The sequence below is a fragment of the Galleria mellonella genome, unplaced genomic scaffold (genome assembly GCF_026898425.1).
Source record: "Galleria mellonella isolate WM207_F2 unplaced genomic scaffold, CSIRO_AGI_GalMel_v1 utg266, whole genome shotgun sequence".
Classification (NCBI taxonomy): Eukaryota; Metazoa; Arthropoda; class Insecta; order Lepidoptera; family Pyralidae; genus Galleria; species Galleria mellonella.
In genome coordinates this window covers 1284711-1301155 of record NW_026442061.1, presented here as the reverse complement: position 1 = coordinate 1301155, position 16445 = coordinate 1284711, and the positions used below count along the sequence as shown (strand labels likewise).

The following is a 16445-nucleotide window of genomic DNA, read 5'->3' as shown; positions in this document are numbered from 1 at the left end:
GAAACGTTATACAAAATTTTCTACGCACTTTTCATTTTTCTCCAAAAATGTCTTCAACTTTTCTCTAAAATTTCGCGAACCCAAACGAACTTTTTATACAAAATAGAAAAAGATAATCTAAAGATAATATCTAACAACACTGCTCTCTTTTGACCTCTAAAGCTTTTATGTTATAGAAATGTGAAATAAAAATTGAAGAATATTTTTATATTTTTATTAATATATTTCAAATTGGCATTAGTTATATATAAGGTGGCAGAACTGATATGCCATTTTTACTAATATTATCAACGTGAAAGTTAATTCATTCGTTTGTTACCTGTTAGCACCAGAACGGCTTTTTACTTTTTATTCTAATCGGTGAATACGAGTATATAAGACATTGAAGTCGCAGGTAAAAGCTAGTCCATATAAATTACCCTGATTAGGTTTTGACTCCACAGTAAGTTTTTTTCGGTTGTTTTTTTTTCGTGTTTTGTTTCGACTTCATCCGGAAGTCTTCTTCAGGGAGCGTACGGTACTTTGAAAATAACAATTGTCGAAGACGACAAACACAGTAAGTCCGTTAATTTTTTTTATGCAACTTAGAATGGCAAACAAGCTGAAGGCCCACCTGATGGAAATTGGTAACCGTCGCCTATAGACATGAGCAGTACCATGGACATAACATAGTATACTGTTTCGCCTATGATACCCCCATGTGTTGCCATTCCTGAGGACTCAAGTGTTATTCTTCTGTACCCTGGAAATTCACAACCATATCCCACCCTTCAAACCAAAACACAGCCATGCAAACACAACTGCTACACGGTAGAAACACGAATGGGACAGAAGTGCCCAAGCAAATTACTTTTGTAAAAAGTCTCCCTCTGGTAATAATAATATGTCCTCGTTAATGAGATAGAAGCTCTTTTGACCTTCCAACAAATAAAATATCATAAATATCGGTCATTTGATTAATTAGGTTGAGAAATTCGAGACGATTCATTGAATAAAGACTCATTTGTCTTTTTAATTTATTAAGATCTCTGGTTCCCGATGTGCATGCATATAGTATTAAAAATTTAACATAAGTTTTATAAATAATACTTTAAAACAATTGGGAAATATTAAAAATTTTATCTAGAAATATAGAAAATGGAATCAAAATAAGAATTATTTTAGAAGTCAATCAATAATTACGGAACCATTACTTCACCATGAATAAAGCTTTAATGTGTAAACAAATAAAAGCGTTTTGGTCTATTTTCCTTTGGTACGCATTAAAATACTCGATACTTAACCACTCAGGCTGTTAACTATAATGTTACAGTAAATTCGAGCCACTATATAATATTAAACGGAAACTAATTCAGTGCGCCAACGTTTTATGTTTACTACAGCAGTAAAATGGTATTAAATAAATAATAAGTTTAAGGTTATGGACAATTAGTGCTAACGCTTGATGTAAAGTCGCTCCTACATTGCTAATGCGATGTTTGAGCGATAATTTCTTTTTTAAATACAGGTTGAATTCGAAATCTCTTTAAGTTTATTTTCTAACAGTGAACTAGGACATTTTCCTCAAATGGCTTATAAAATGACAATAATTAAAATTGTGTTCAATTTGTTTGTGATGTGAATGTTTCAAAAGTGGAGTTTTGCCAGTAACAGTGGTAACCGCAGTTTAGCTTTTGGTGATGTTTCAAGAGGAACGTTTCTGCCTATCCCCTTAGTCGCTTCTTACGACATCCACGATATATATATATATATATATATATATATATATATATATATATATATATATATATATATATATATATATATATATATACTATAATAAAAAGTATTTGTACCGATTGACTACTTACTACCAACAGTAAACGCCTTGCTTGGTTTGGAACTAGATGGTGTTGTGCAAAGTTTATTATTTATTACATAATTAATGACGTCACCTATCGACGACAATCTATAAGCGACTGCGCTGTGTAGTGGTTATTATTAGTTTCGAGACGGGCATCTAATGAAGCGGTAGCTTAATTAGTAAGAAGCACGGGTCCCGGCAGAGCGTCGAAGGTGTAGGCAAAAACCTTGACCGTGTTCTTTTTTTTTTCATCATCATCTCAACCTGTATTTGTCCACGACTGAACATAGGTCTCCCCCATAGAGTGCCATAAGGAACGGTCCTGAACCACCTACATCCACATACTCCCTTCAATGCATGTGAGGTCGTCACTGCATCTACTGGAAGGTCGTCCTACACTACATTTGCCGCATTTGTTTGTACGGGACCGCCACTCAAAAATCTTTCTTCCCTATTGGCTGACGGTTCTTCGAGCTGTGGCCAGCCTATTACTACATCTGCTTGCTTAACCATTAGGCTTTGTTGGTTATTTTGGTAATGTAGATGCAGTATTATTTGTTAATGTTTATTTTTATAATAATTATTTATATACACATGCAAGCAAAGCTGCGGACAAGAGCCAGTACAGAATATAGTCCATCTGTTTTATTATAATTTTTTATTCCGATCTATTCAGCCGTTTAATGATGTTTGACAAAAAACTAAACTACTTTAAAAAATTTATTGATAATAATTGTAATGTCTCTGATCAAAAACAAATATAAACTAAATAGATAGGTAATTATTATCACGTATATAAGGGGGTCTACCATGAAATGAAATTCCGAATTTTCGGGCTCAATTTCGATTTTTGTTCGTACCTATGTAAATCGACTAAATAAATGGAGCTTAACATTTCATTCATCATAAATCCTATCCTAATAGTCCAGAGGAACGATATTTTTAATAATTTTAAACGGCATGTATTATGTAATTTTAACATCAAATTTCTATTTCGTTCGTCCCCGAAATTTCAAAAAATATTTCATGGTAGGCCCTCTGTTTTCTACGTATATGGAAAAGTAATTTTACTTCCATGATATTGCTATTTAATGGAGGTTATATATTATTTAAAAAAATATGTTTCCATAATTTCGTTGTATTGATATGTTTATTATTTATATTTGTATTTCTCAACGCGTCATGTGTTTGATACTATGTAGTTGTATATAAATATATTATTATATACCAAGGGTGATCACCTGGTCGATCGCGCTCTATTAGTTGACTATTAGTCCAGTTTTTTTTAAATGGATGATATGGTATGGTAAACCCGTCTGCGCTATCGGTATACACTGGCGGGGTACCAGTGACAGATGACTGATGAGGATGAAAACAGGTCAGTTAGCCTATCCTGACGAATTTAACTAGAATTAGCCACGATGGTTTCCAGGAGGAACCACGTGGAGGTCGACCTGACCTCTTGATCTGAGGGTATATTGCTAGTAACGGGGCTATTTGACCCCATTACTAACAATCCCTTTCCCTCCTCTTATTAGTCCAGTTGAAAGTGGCAAAGCAAAAAATATAATATTTTGCTAATCTAGTGGAAGATAATCAGACGCAATGCTCACACTAATATAAATAAGTAGTTACTAAGAATAATTTTCAGTTTTATGTTTTTCCTTTTAATAAAATAAAAAAATACTACAATACAACATAATTGTGTACTGAACTATGCTGTTTTATTTGAGATTTTGAAGAAGTATGTAACTGGTAGATTGCACAGGGTTTCGTCAGTAAAGAGTAGATCATGGATCTAGTAGTCAGTAGTAGTACTACTAGTAGTTATGTAATAATGTGACGTCGTGCTTAGATAATTTATTCTCAGGATCCCGAGTGACAAAGGCAACTGGACGATACATATGCAGCTGTAATAATTAATATAGGAATTATTGTATAAATGAAAACAAATAATTAAAAATAATTTTGAATGACCACAGATGCAAAAAATAACATTATGTCTTTGTTAATCAATTGTAATACAAGATTAAATTTTTTTTTTATATACAATTTTGAATGGCAAACAAGCTCACCTGATGGAAAGTGGTAACCGTCGCTTTTAGATATGAGCAGTATCATGGACATAACAGAGTATACTGTTTCGCCCATGATACCCCCCATGCGTTGCCATTCCTGAGGACTCAGATTTTATACCTCTGTACCCTGTAAATTCACGCCATATCCCATCTTTCAAACCGAAACACAGCCATGCAAACACAACTGCTTCACGGTTGAAACACGAATGGGACAGAGGTACCCAAGCAATCGACTTTTGTACAAAGTCTCCCTCTGGTGATAATAATAATCTCATTCTTATTTCAATCTTCTATTAAGAATAATATAGAAGTTTTTGTTAGAAGGTTGATGACATAATTTTTTTCATTCCAGATCCCTGGATTGTGTTCTCTAGTCGTACTGCACCGCACCCGCTACATTTGTTCATAAAAACAGTTGTCCCATAATAACAAGCTATATTGAAGCGAATAAAATTTAACGTAGTATTTAGTTAGCACAGTGACTACTATGCCCCGTTTCCCCTTTAGATATTATAGCAACGTGGGTGAGTACAGGTAAAATGGGAGGTTTAATGTTGGAACGCTGCGGGGAAGTTGCGCGCGTCCGCAAACTAACGAGTTTTTAACTTTTACGGTTATTAAACAGAAAGTAACTGCGAAACACGTTATGTACAGTTTGTACAAAGTTAAATAAGTTATTCGCCGAAGTGTTGTTGCGGACGTTTATTTTAAAACTAGTCACGTCACTAGTACAACTTTCGTTAGCTGCGAACGGTACTTTTTAGTTAGAAAAAGTACACAATGTTGACTATCTGTTAACAATTGAAGTTTTTCGCTTTAAGTATCGTACGGTTTGCAACAAAAATTTGTTATAGCAAAGTTTTAGACGCTCGTCTTCGACGAGTGGTGTTGCAGGCGCCCATAGCCTCTACTGGACATGCTAGGGTAACCATTTACCAACGAACGATAGAGATTATCAGTAATGGGGTTCTAAGAACTCCATTGCTATCAATATACTCTACAAAGTTACTCCACCCGGTTCTCCTTGGAAGTTATCGTGCTTAATTCGTGTGGAATTCATCACTATGAGCGAACTGACCTATTTTCATCCTCACCTATAATCATCCACTGGTGCCACGCCTTATTTATACATAAATTTATGTAGGAACTCCTAATTGTCATTTAGTAGGAGTTAAATAAATTTTGGAGCCTATTTCAAAGCTAATAAGTACCATAGAAAATAAATGCAGGTGAAAAGGAATATTATGGACTTGGTATCTTAAAGAAGTACATCAGGAACCGCAATTACTGCTGTTTTTCTCTAAGACACCAGCAATACTGATGTTGCTCTGGTATTTATCCGTAAGAAAAACTTCATGGATATTTTTCTATAGATTGGAGATTGTACTTTGCAAAAAATAATGTAAATAATTTATCTGTGTATTTTTATTAGCCGACTTAAAAAAATAGAGGATTTCAATTCAATTGCATTTTTTAAAAGTTTGTTTCCGTCATTTATAAATCGAATAAGATTTTTTTTTATGCCTAAAAGGATATATTTTCAGATTGTTCCCATATAAATTTTAATAAAATCGATTCAGTAGTTTGGTTTTGGAATATTTAGGTTTTGATTAAAACCAAGTCTTTTGAAAAAACAAAATATCCTATGGTATTTTTAAGATGTGTGAAGTAGTTATATTTTATTGCAAAGCAAAATATACATATTAAGATCGATTCACCGTCTAGTCATTATCGGATCTAGTACAGCCAAGTTGACAATTAGCCTAAAACTAGCTAACCCTATTAGCGTCTATTAAAATTAATACTCGGGAGATCCCGTGATTGCAACGATCGCTAACTTCACGGGTTAACTTTCGCAGCTCTGTTTTTGCAGTAATAATAGTTTAACGAGGAAACACGGATTATAAACTCGGATTATGGTTCGGTAATTAATTAAGATATCGCTTTAATTGTGAACAATAACTATGTAACAATAAGTATTTGGGACGATCATTTTATAAATAAAAAAAAAAATATAACACCTTTTTAATGGAGGAGTACAAGTATTTTTCTAATAATATTAAAAATATATATGTATATAATATAACTTATAACCCAGACTTTTCTTGAGAAAAACTTATGAAGATATATTTTTATACTATTGAAAATTGTAAAATGCTTATGTCTTATCTGATCGAAAACGATAAGCTCAGTATATTTTAATTCATGGACAATAGTATTGATTGTATATTTGTAAACTTCACTTATATACTAACAATAGTACTAAGATAATATCGTATTGTTGTTTGTTGTTGTAATATTGTATTTGTTATTAGTAAAAATTATAATTTAAAGGACATGTAATCATCATATTTGTATGCCCAATGACGGTAAAATATAGCGCTTTACGCATTAAATACCTTAAATTTATAATTGTACCTACGTTTACGCAAATAAATTACTCTTTAACTCATTGATAAATTGAAATTTACTAAACTATTTTATTTAGTGTAGCGAATCAAAATACTGTATTAGTAACGACATCCTCATACTCATGTAAGTGTATTTATATGGTCATAATATGCAGTAGTTCTTCATTGTACTTGTTATATAATTTGTAAGTCAATGTGGATACGTTTGTCTACAACACTTTTCAATTTTTTACCGCATACGTTTTTGTATTGCCAAACATTGACTGTAAGAGAAATGCTATATAGCATTAAGTCCACAGTTTGTACCAAAATTTTTTTTTGTAATGTGGTCAATAAAGAATAAGTAAATAACAAAGAAAACTATCACTTAGAAACGACTAGAAGTCGATATAAAGACGACAGATAACATCTACGTAAAAATATTTAACTACAGTCAATGCAATCAGTGCGGCAAGTAATTTACTACAATTAAAAAGAAATAAAAGCTGCCGCCATCTCAATTTAACAATTGCAAGTATTACTGATGTTATATAAAACAATTGAATAGGAACAATGAAGAGCTTGTCTTTTTACAACTTTTTTTAAAGTGCGCACTGGTGCGAGACGAAGCCAAGACAAGGTCGGAAATAATTTTGTGGTATGCTTTTTTATATGACTTACGAATATGAAACAAATTTAAAAACTAATCATTGATATATCGTACTTAGTTATAAGACTCTCATTTTAATATTGTAACAATTCTAAGCTACAGCCTGGTAAACTTAATTGATGTTAATTTGTACTAAACATTAATTTACTACTTGGTGCATTTTGATAAAAGTGCCTTAATCACACTTACCATTTCTAGATATAACTCTGCGAAGCATATGACCGAAGCGTCTCGCACCCAAGCATATTCGTTGCTCCCGAACCACTTCATCCATACAATCGCTGTCCGTAGTTGTATCTTCTTCACTGTCATCTTCTGACACGAGAGATTCATGTTTGTTTAAACCTTTGAAATCTTCGTTAAAACTTAAAGTGGGCTCACTAGCACCCAAATTTTTTGGTTCGGCCGTCCAATCTGCACTATGTCCATCGTTAAATAGATCATCTAGATTTGTTTCTAATAAACCTTTGGCACTACATATCACTTTACTTTTGGCATGATTTGACACGACTATCGCATCAGCACTGTTAGAAAGACATTTATCTCGTAACACTGTTTTAGTCTCTTCATCGATATTTTTATGTACACTTACATTATCATGCGTCTTTGTTCGTTGATTTATACTTAAAGAATTCTGAGACGATAACTCATCTCTCCTTGTCTCTTTCACTTTTTCCGTGATCGCGTTCACTTGAGGGCCTATTTGATTTTGGGGATGGCTTGCACGAAACATATTCGATAACACTAACATTTTCACTGTTTTTAATGCACCAATACTTGTTAAACATTCCATCACTGCATTCCTTATTCACATTTCACTGTAGCAGACATATTGTACTAAACATACAAAGATGGTTTTGTGTTTGTTCAAGATTCGTAAATTTGTATTTTAAAAAGGAAACCTGCCTGTTGCAGTGTAGCGATGTATGCAAATGTATTCTTTACGGAAAACTGGGCATTATTCAGGCGTATAGAATATTCTGTAGTGCCCGAGAGCTTAGGTGATATTTTGTTGGGTGCGACGTTGGGACGACACGACAGCTCTGAATAAATAAAATATCAGCAGAGAAACAATTCACCGCCTTTATGAAACTTTGGATTCTCTGCGCCTAATAATAAATTTAAATATAATATTATATTTCCACAAATGTATTTTAATTAAATGTGTGCGAATCTTTTACATCTCGAGTAAACTTTGTGACAAATTGATCTAAACTTTACAAGTTAATTTAAACGAGTACCACGTTCTAAAGCAGTTACATTTAGGTATCCTTGGGCATTTTAATATAATAAATCTTTACACTCCGCTTCCGCCACATCTTGTTAAGACATTAAACAGTTCGAAGTGGCAATTATTAAGAAGACCTTGAAGACAATCATACGTATAGAAACAGAAAACAATGTCACATTGCCACATAAAAAGATGATGTACCAGTTTCTATAAACATAACTATGAAATAAAAAAAAAAAACAACCAAGTTTTTAAAAAAAGTTACAATTGTATTATAATATATAATATTATAAAATAGAAGAAATATAAATAGTAAAGAAATGTGCGAATAAAAAGTAAACCTTGAGCATAAATCAATTTAGAAAAAAATCATTAAAACCTTTATAAAAAGAAAAATTAATTATAAATATATATATATATATATATATATATATATATATATATATATATATATATATATATATATATATATATATATATATATATATATATATATATATATATATATTATAAGATAGATATATAATAAAGTAATTAATAAAGGGAACACGAAATTGCGAATAAGGAGTTCTAATTATCTTAAATAAAACACGAACGCAAATGGATTAAATCAAATAAACTGTTGTGGTAGTGCCAAATTTAAAAAGGTTTAAAAACCCTGAAACAGTTGTTTATATCAGCTTTCAGATTCTCATTCCGCGAAGTTTCCTGATGACAGTAAGCCATCTGTTGGGAGCACGAAGCATTTGGATCGTGCCATGATAAAATTTCAAACCACGTAAATGTTATCAAGCTTCTACATATTACGAGGTAGAAACTTGGACGCAGAGAGCATATAATTTTCACCGCAACCCAGAATTTCAAGGATACTCGTACATGCTTATTGCATTATTTAGGATACGAAAGGAAGCGGTGGTTGTAAAATAATAAGTAGTCTTTTAAAAATCTTATATCATTAATCTCGTTATTTTTAAGTGAGTTTCAAAAAAGTTTCCAAATCGTCTATATTTTTTTTCTATTACGCGATTACGTCGCCAAATCTGAACCGAGTTTTGATAATTTCAATCAATCAATCGATATGGCTTACTCTCGCGTTGGTCCCATGATGATTCTCATGACAACAAAATCTCGTTTGTTGCGAAACAAAATATATTTATAGATAAATGATATCACGTTCAAAATTAATTTATTTTGAATCTAATGTGTCTATCAAACATGTAGTTCATTGATATTTGTTACAATTGAAGTCGTTTGTTTTTTTTTTACGAAACAACATATACTATTATGTATTGTATACTATTGAGAATTCTGTTGCTTTTCAGAAAAAAAAATTAAAGTAGTAATATTATATCCCAAAAAAGTTACATTAGCAAAATAGTGAATTTTTAACCACAAAATAAACCGAGCAATTTTTACAATCTCGGATTTCAATAGAATTTAAACAGCTCGCAGTTTGCCGGCAGAAATCATCCGGCTAGGTATTTTCGCTCCCGTCCAACGACACTGAAAAACCACACTTTATTACAAGATAGTGGATATAAAACGACAAAGCTTTTCAATGGTGCCGTATCAGATCACGGCGTCTCCATTATGCAGTGGCTTACGGCGGCCAGACGGCTTTTTGCCTTAATCTTGTTTAACAGACGTGTTCCGCTTACAGAATTTTTAAGCACTCTTTCAGCTGTATGTACTGGGAGAATCTGAGTAGCGACAACAGCACTTCTGTTATCTTTACTGCCTATTCATATCCGCAAAGGTGGAACGCAAAGAGCTCTTAAACAGGTCAAACATAAACTCGATGTTTTGTTATGAAATGTTATTATATTATACAAACACGGTTTAATTTCAAAATTATTTGTGAATTAATTGTATCTCGCGTCTTCACCCTTGTGAATCAGTATAAAGTATCATATATGCTAGCTTTAAATTTCATTCAAATTCATTCAGTATGTTTCGCGTGAGTAACGATTAACATACATTCAACCATCCATTCAATGTTACAAACTTTCGCATTTATAATATTAATAGGATAATATTTTATATCAGGATTATTCTCAAAACTACCTTTAGTATTTACTTCTTTTATTTCTTTATTAGTTTCCATGTTCAGTCGACAAACATTCGTATAACTAGTTTTCTATGTTCTTTTTTTAATTAATGTGTACAACACAAAAATATATTACAAAAAATCTTTAGTATTTCATCAAAAATAAATATCATGCATTACCTAAGCATCTGTGGAAGAAAGCTCCTTTGAACGAGTCTACATTCATCTATCATTATTCTTAATATTTCAGCCACTGTTGGACATAAGCCTTCCTTTTAAAGGGAGTTTTGCTAGTAGCTGCCACGTTGAGTAGGCGGGTTGGCAACCACAGTTAGGCCTTTAGAGTTCTAAGAGGGATTCTGTTGTCCATCCGTTGCCCTCCCTTAGTCGTCTCTTACGACACCCGTGGGAAAGAAAGGGGTGGTCCATTCTATGCCGGGGCACACACGGCGAATAACATCAGTAATAGTATATTCAAAAACTTAAAAGTCGAGATTCAGACTACAACTCGGGCAGTTTAATAAAATTTGTTATTAAACGGAATTGTTTTGATTGCAAAATGTATATAGGTAGATTCAGACAATAGCGAACAAGTTCACACAGTTCTAAACATGTTGTTAATCGTCTAAGCAATCAAGATAAAAGGTTTCCTTCTCCAAAAAATACTCAAGGTTCGAGCAAGGTGAAACTCGTCACGTCATATGAACCCTAAGGCAGTCATTACGCGAACACGCTATGTGGTGCAATGTCAAATAATTACGGGCATGACATGTGATCTACACATAAATGTGTATACCGAATAACTGTAAAATTATACATTATAGTGATATTGTAATAAAGAGGGATTTACATATTATACAGGTTTATTCGTATCAATATAATTGAAAAACTTATGCCTATATGAGACGCATTTTCTAAATCTTTCATAATAAATGTATTAAAATCATAAAATATAAAAAAAACGCCAAGTCTCACAACGTAGACTTTTTACTATAAAAAGTTGTGATATCTATACTATAAAAAGTTGTGATATCTAAAGTGTATAATATCTTGATAATTGTACGGCAAAATAATTATAAAAGAATAATCTAATATAAAATCCACTATTTCAATTATTAAGTAAATCTAAATAGTGCACTTAAGAATTAAATATTTTATTAGTAGAATATGATGGTACAACTGTGCTGGCCTTGGCGGGGGCACTGCTGTGCCTCCTGATAATGTGACCGCGCGGTGTTATAAAATATTATCAATGGGTTTTCGCTTGGTACTCCTATTATACAACCAATCCTGTATAATGTGAAGAAAGTGTATTTTTTTTTAAACTGTAAAATTTTATTATAATAGGAGAAAAAAATTTAATAATTGGGAAAAGAGATTAAAATGTAGATAGATACAGAGATAATGTATTCACATTACTATAGAACACAAATAACTACATAGATAGACATACGTAATAAAAAAGAAATAAAAGGATACAGAAATAAAAGGATACATACCTATAATATAAAAAAAAACAAAATACGTAAAATAAGTAACATAATTTTCTTTTTGTGCATATGCTATAGTATATAAAATGGTCACAACTCTGTTTATTGTTTTGCCATCAAAAGAGCAAAACACTGATATTCTGCTGTGACCAGAAGCCGGTTTGTAATCAATTGATTAAGACAAATTGTAATTAATTTCTCTATAATCGATAATGCGGTCTCGTTTTAACGTAAAGAAATAAATTATCCTTATTTTTTTCTGACAGTGAAAAACATATCATTAACGTACGCGAGAACTGAACACTTTTTGTCTGAACATTATATTGCGATATTGGTAAATCGAAGTCTCAAATACCGATAATGACAATTTCAAATCGATATGAAAGCTGAATTCTTGCGGGAAATGTTCTTAAGATTTGGACTCGCTCATCTCGTCAGCCCTCAATTCTAAGATCGATTTAGCCTGATTGAAACACATCGAAACGAAATGTATTCGAAAGTGCACGAGGTTATATACGCTTATTGAATCAATTCGCCCACAAAGCTTAGTTGATATATTGCGGAGATTAAGGACTTATGAACATTAAGACAATTATGGTAAAATTTGAGATCAATCTTTAGTTCCTTACTTATACTATAAATGTGAAAGAGAATTTATTATCTCTTGAAGCCTTAACGTTTCCAACTAGTGACTTGGAATTTGGTATACAAGGCTACACGAAGTATTTAGTAAGGAGTAGGACAGTCTTTTATTCCAGCCAAATGTACAAAATCTGGGTGAAAACTTGCATCAAATTTTAATACATCATACAGAATATATGCGAATATGAATATTAGCTATCAATCTCCGACTGACATTTTGTTCACGCACGTTTTGCAATACGTTTTTCACCTCTAGACCTTATATTCAGACAAATTTACTGCTCGGAGCCTAGAGTTAACCATTCGGCAGTTTCGCAGTTTGAGCACCGAATTTCTGGTAGTAATTTTCAAGTGTTAGCAGTAACACACGGATTAATGGTAGCGGAATTACTGAATATATAATAATTAATAATAACACCTAGTTCAGTAAAATATACTCTATTATACTCAAAATGTTATTGTACAAAATCAGACAAACATATCCTGCATATGCTATCCATTCTTTCTCTTAAACTATGTTGTGCGCTTGCATGTGATAATGCTTAAGAACCAGGCTCGCGAGTTATCTGTTCCCTTTGAACTCGTACAAAACTGACTTTTCTTTTATCACATCATTCCAAAATATCACGCTGTCCGTGTGTAAATATATTGAGCTCGTATCCAAATTGCGCCGTTTGAACCGAATTATAGGTGTCGACAAGATATATGGCGTTTAACTGTTTGCAGACTCGCTCGCAGTATTTCGCTGTTTGCGCAGAATCTCGGGCCTTAAAGCTTTGATCTGAATGTGTGTGCGTCTACGCGTGATGTGTACACGCTACGTAATATGAATGAAAGTATCCTTATACTTTTTTAATTCGCCCGATGAAGTCGTAAACATGGAACGCTTCAAAGGAATTTCGCATGGGTACGTTAACTGGATGTGCGACTTGGCATGATATAGGAACGTATCGGGTGTACTTTTATTTAGATTGCCTTTGCCTTTGTATCTGCTAACGGAAGTTTTACCCTCGTGTTTATTTAGGAATACGCGTGTATAGCAACTGCTAATAACGTTTACAGCGTTCGACAGTCTGTACATATGAGAAAAAGATATTGAAATTTGAAACTGATTGATTGAGGCTGTTACAATATTCCTCATCACATGCTGAATAGTGGGCAAATAGGAAAAAACTATATTGGATATTCCTTTTGTGTTACAATTAGCTTTTAATCGCAAGTTCGTCCGCGTGACTGGGATTTGTTCACTGACTGGGATAAAAAATAGCCTATATACTTCTCCATCCCGTATCCCTTTCAGACCCAAGATTTTTTTTCTTTCAGATTAAATATATTTTCGTGTTTTGGAGCCAAGCCACCTTGCCGGTACGCACGAGACTACTGCACCACCTAACCGCTAAAATGATTTTTATTGGCTGGTTTAGAATCTCACTATCATGTTATTTCAGCTTCGTGCGTAAAAATGAATTACGCGCGGTTTTAGAATCCCGTATCGTTCAGGTCTGAAAGGGGTATAGTACGTCTATACCGATTTTTATAGTAATTGGTTAAGCCGTTGTCGTACTATAAGTAAAAACACACAATCAAACTCACTTTCAAATTTTTAATATTAGTAAGGATAAATATATCTAATTAAGGTTATACCTAAATATTGATGTTAAATAAACATTTATTTTTGCCGTGTGAACCCGGTATATAATAGACCAAATCTTCCTTTCCCGTGGGTGTCGTAAGAAGCGACTAAAGAAACTTATTGGTCTAGGGATGGGCAGCAACGTCTCTCTTAAAACATCATTAAATACCTAACTGCAGTTGTTAACCCTCCTATCAAACGTGATAACTACTGGAAAATTTTTCCTTATGAAGTACGCCAACAGCGGTCAGTTAATGGCTGATATGACGATGGACAATAATATATATATATATATATATATATATATATATATATATATATATATATATATATATATATATATATATATATAATATGATGAACTTGTAGGCACAATACTTTATAACTTGCATTCACAGATAAAGGATTTATTATTATAAATGCGAAAGTTCGTTACGATGGATGGATAGACGTTTGTTACTCTTTCACGCAAAAACTACTGAACGGATTTGAACTAAATTTGGTACACAAGTAGATTATATCTTAAATTAGCATATTGACGTGAGTGAAGACGTGGGATACAGCTAGTGTCACAAATACAGGTACCTATAAAAGCCAATGAAAAATTTATATAAATTAATTTTTTTTAATAAAATACATACTGTATAACCGCGGTAAGTAAATATTTATTACTCATTTTGCGTTTCTAAATAATTTAATTATTATAATTAAAATTAACTGTACGTCAAATTCAATTGGAGACTTCATATGAATAAATAATAATTGTAACAATATACGAGTACAATAAGTATAAATTGAAAATAACATACCCACAAATAAAAGGAGCCAGTGATAAATTCGCAAAATTATTTATTACAGTAGTTTCACAAAAGTTTTGACAAACTATAAATACTCGTATACTCGTAGCTTCAGGGGTTCGAAACGTAACTTATGTACGAGCATTACTATTGGTTTTATAATAGTTTCTAGTATTTCATATTTAAAATACAAATTCTCAAATAGTAACAGTATAGTTTTTGGATATATAGCAGACGGTTCAGGTTTGTTACAACTCGATTTCAGAGATGTTTTCGCCCACAAACACTCAGGTTATAGAATGCTCCCTGCCGAGATTTTTCCAAGAGACTACAGCATGGGGTTCTTTAAAAGGGAGTAAAGAGGTTTCTTCAGGGTCGGCAACGCGCGCTTAATACCCCTGGTATTGCAACGTAACCTCTACGTGGGAGACCACGATCAGGGACACGGCTAGAAAAGACCCTAATAGCGGTAATGTCTAATTTCTAGTGGATTCAGCATGACGGATAAATTGATTTAGTTTCATCATCATCGTTTCATATTCTGGTGCCGCGCCATTGTAGGCCATTCGTGTAAGCGGGTATACCATTTCATATCCATCCATAAAAAAACCCATTCAGTCGTTTGGTTTAATAACAAACCCTAAAATATAGCAAACATTTACATCTTTATTTCTTTCTAACAATATATGTATACGTAGTTTACAAAGATATTTTATATTTGTTACATTATTACATCAGTAAATTTACTTGAAATGTGGTGCATAGATGTACCATTTATTCTAGACTAGCTAACCAGTGCAACCGCAATTGAACTAAAAACTAATTTCTCAAAAGAACTAATTTCCCCCGTTTTTGCAACATTTTTTATTGCTCCGCTACTATTGGTCGTTATAGCCTTCCTCGGTAAATAAACTCAATACATAAAAGATTTTTTTTATTAAAAGAATTTTGCAATTCAAACCAGTAGTTCCCGAAATCAGCATGTTCAACCAAAAAGTAAATTATTATTAAAACAGTAATTAAAAAATAACGTAATAATTAATATTGTTCATTACATTGCACTGTCAATTACATTTTCTGTTATTTCAGTCTACGGTTGACTGGTAGATAACGCTATATATTGTTAAATCCGCCATTTACACTCTCTAGGTGTATTAAAGTTTAATAAATAAATATTACTACAGACTAACATTAAGGTTACTTTTTATCCCAATTCATATGAGTAAAGTGACAAGTTTCAACCAATTTATATGTTCAGCTAGATATTTTGCTTTTAAAATAGGCAATTATAACTTGAAACGTGAACCTCAGTAGCACTAAATGGCACCGTCTCCTTTGAGACCAGCTAGATAACTAAGTTACCGGAATACCGGAACAATTTATACGACGCCAGAGCGATACCCCGTGTCTTATTACAAGATGCACAGAGTTCAACATGCCATAGAAAATGTGCAGAAGTTAAGCCCTCGAGAATACCTTATGAGTATACTAATTAGAAGTTCACGTCCAAACATTCACTATCAGATGCACTTTCGCGCTAATGTCTATTACAATAAAGGTGAAAATTAATTAGCATTTGTTATAGATTTAATGTTATGTAGTACAAGTGTAACAAGTACATAAA

At 32.6% G+C, this 16445-nt stretch overlaps 1 protein-coding gene across 3 annotated transcripts in view; it reads right to left on the bottom strand.

The window, feature by feature from the left end:
• The window catches only part of LOC113515985 (atypical protein kinase C), a 297975-nt gene that overhangs the window by 256979 nt on the left and 24551 nt on the right, over positions 1 to 16445 (bottom strand). Inside the window, exon 2 of one of the 3 annotated variants that reach the window (XM_052895211.1) lies at positions 7171 to 7818. The exons of 1 other annotated variant lie outside the window; for it this stretch is intronic. In XM_052895211.1, coding sequence (XP_052751171.1) covers positions 7171 to 7774 — 604 coding nt within the window. In that variant the 5' untranslated portion in view covers positions 7775 to 7818. Of the gene's footprint in view, positions 1 to 7170; positions 7821 to 16445 lie in introns of those variants that run through there. One more of the 3 variants, XM_052895212.1, reaches the window with a different exon arrangement.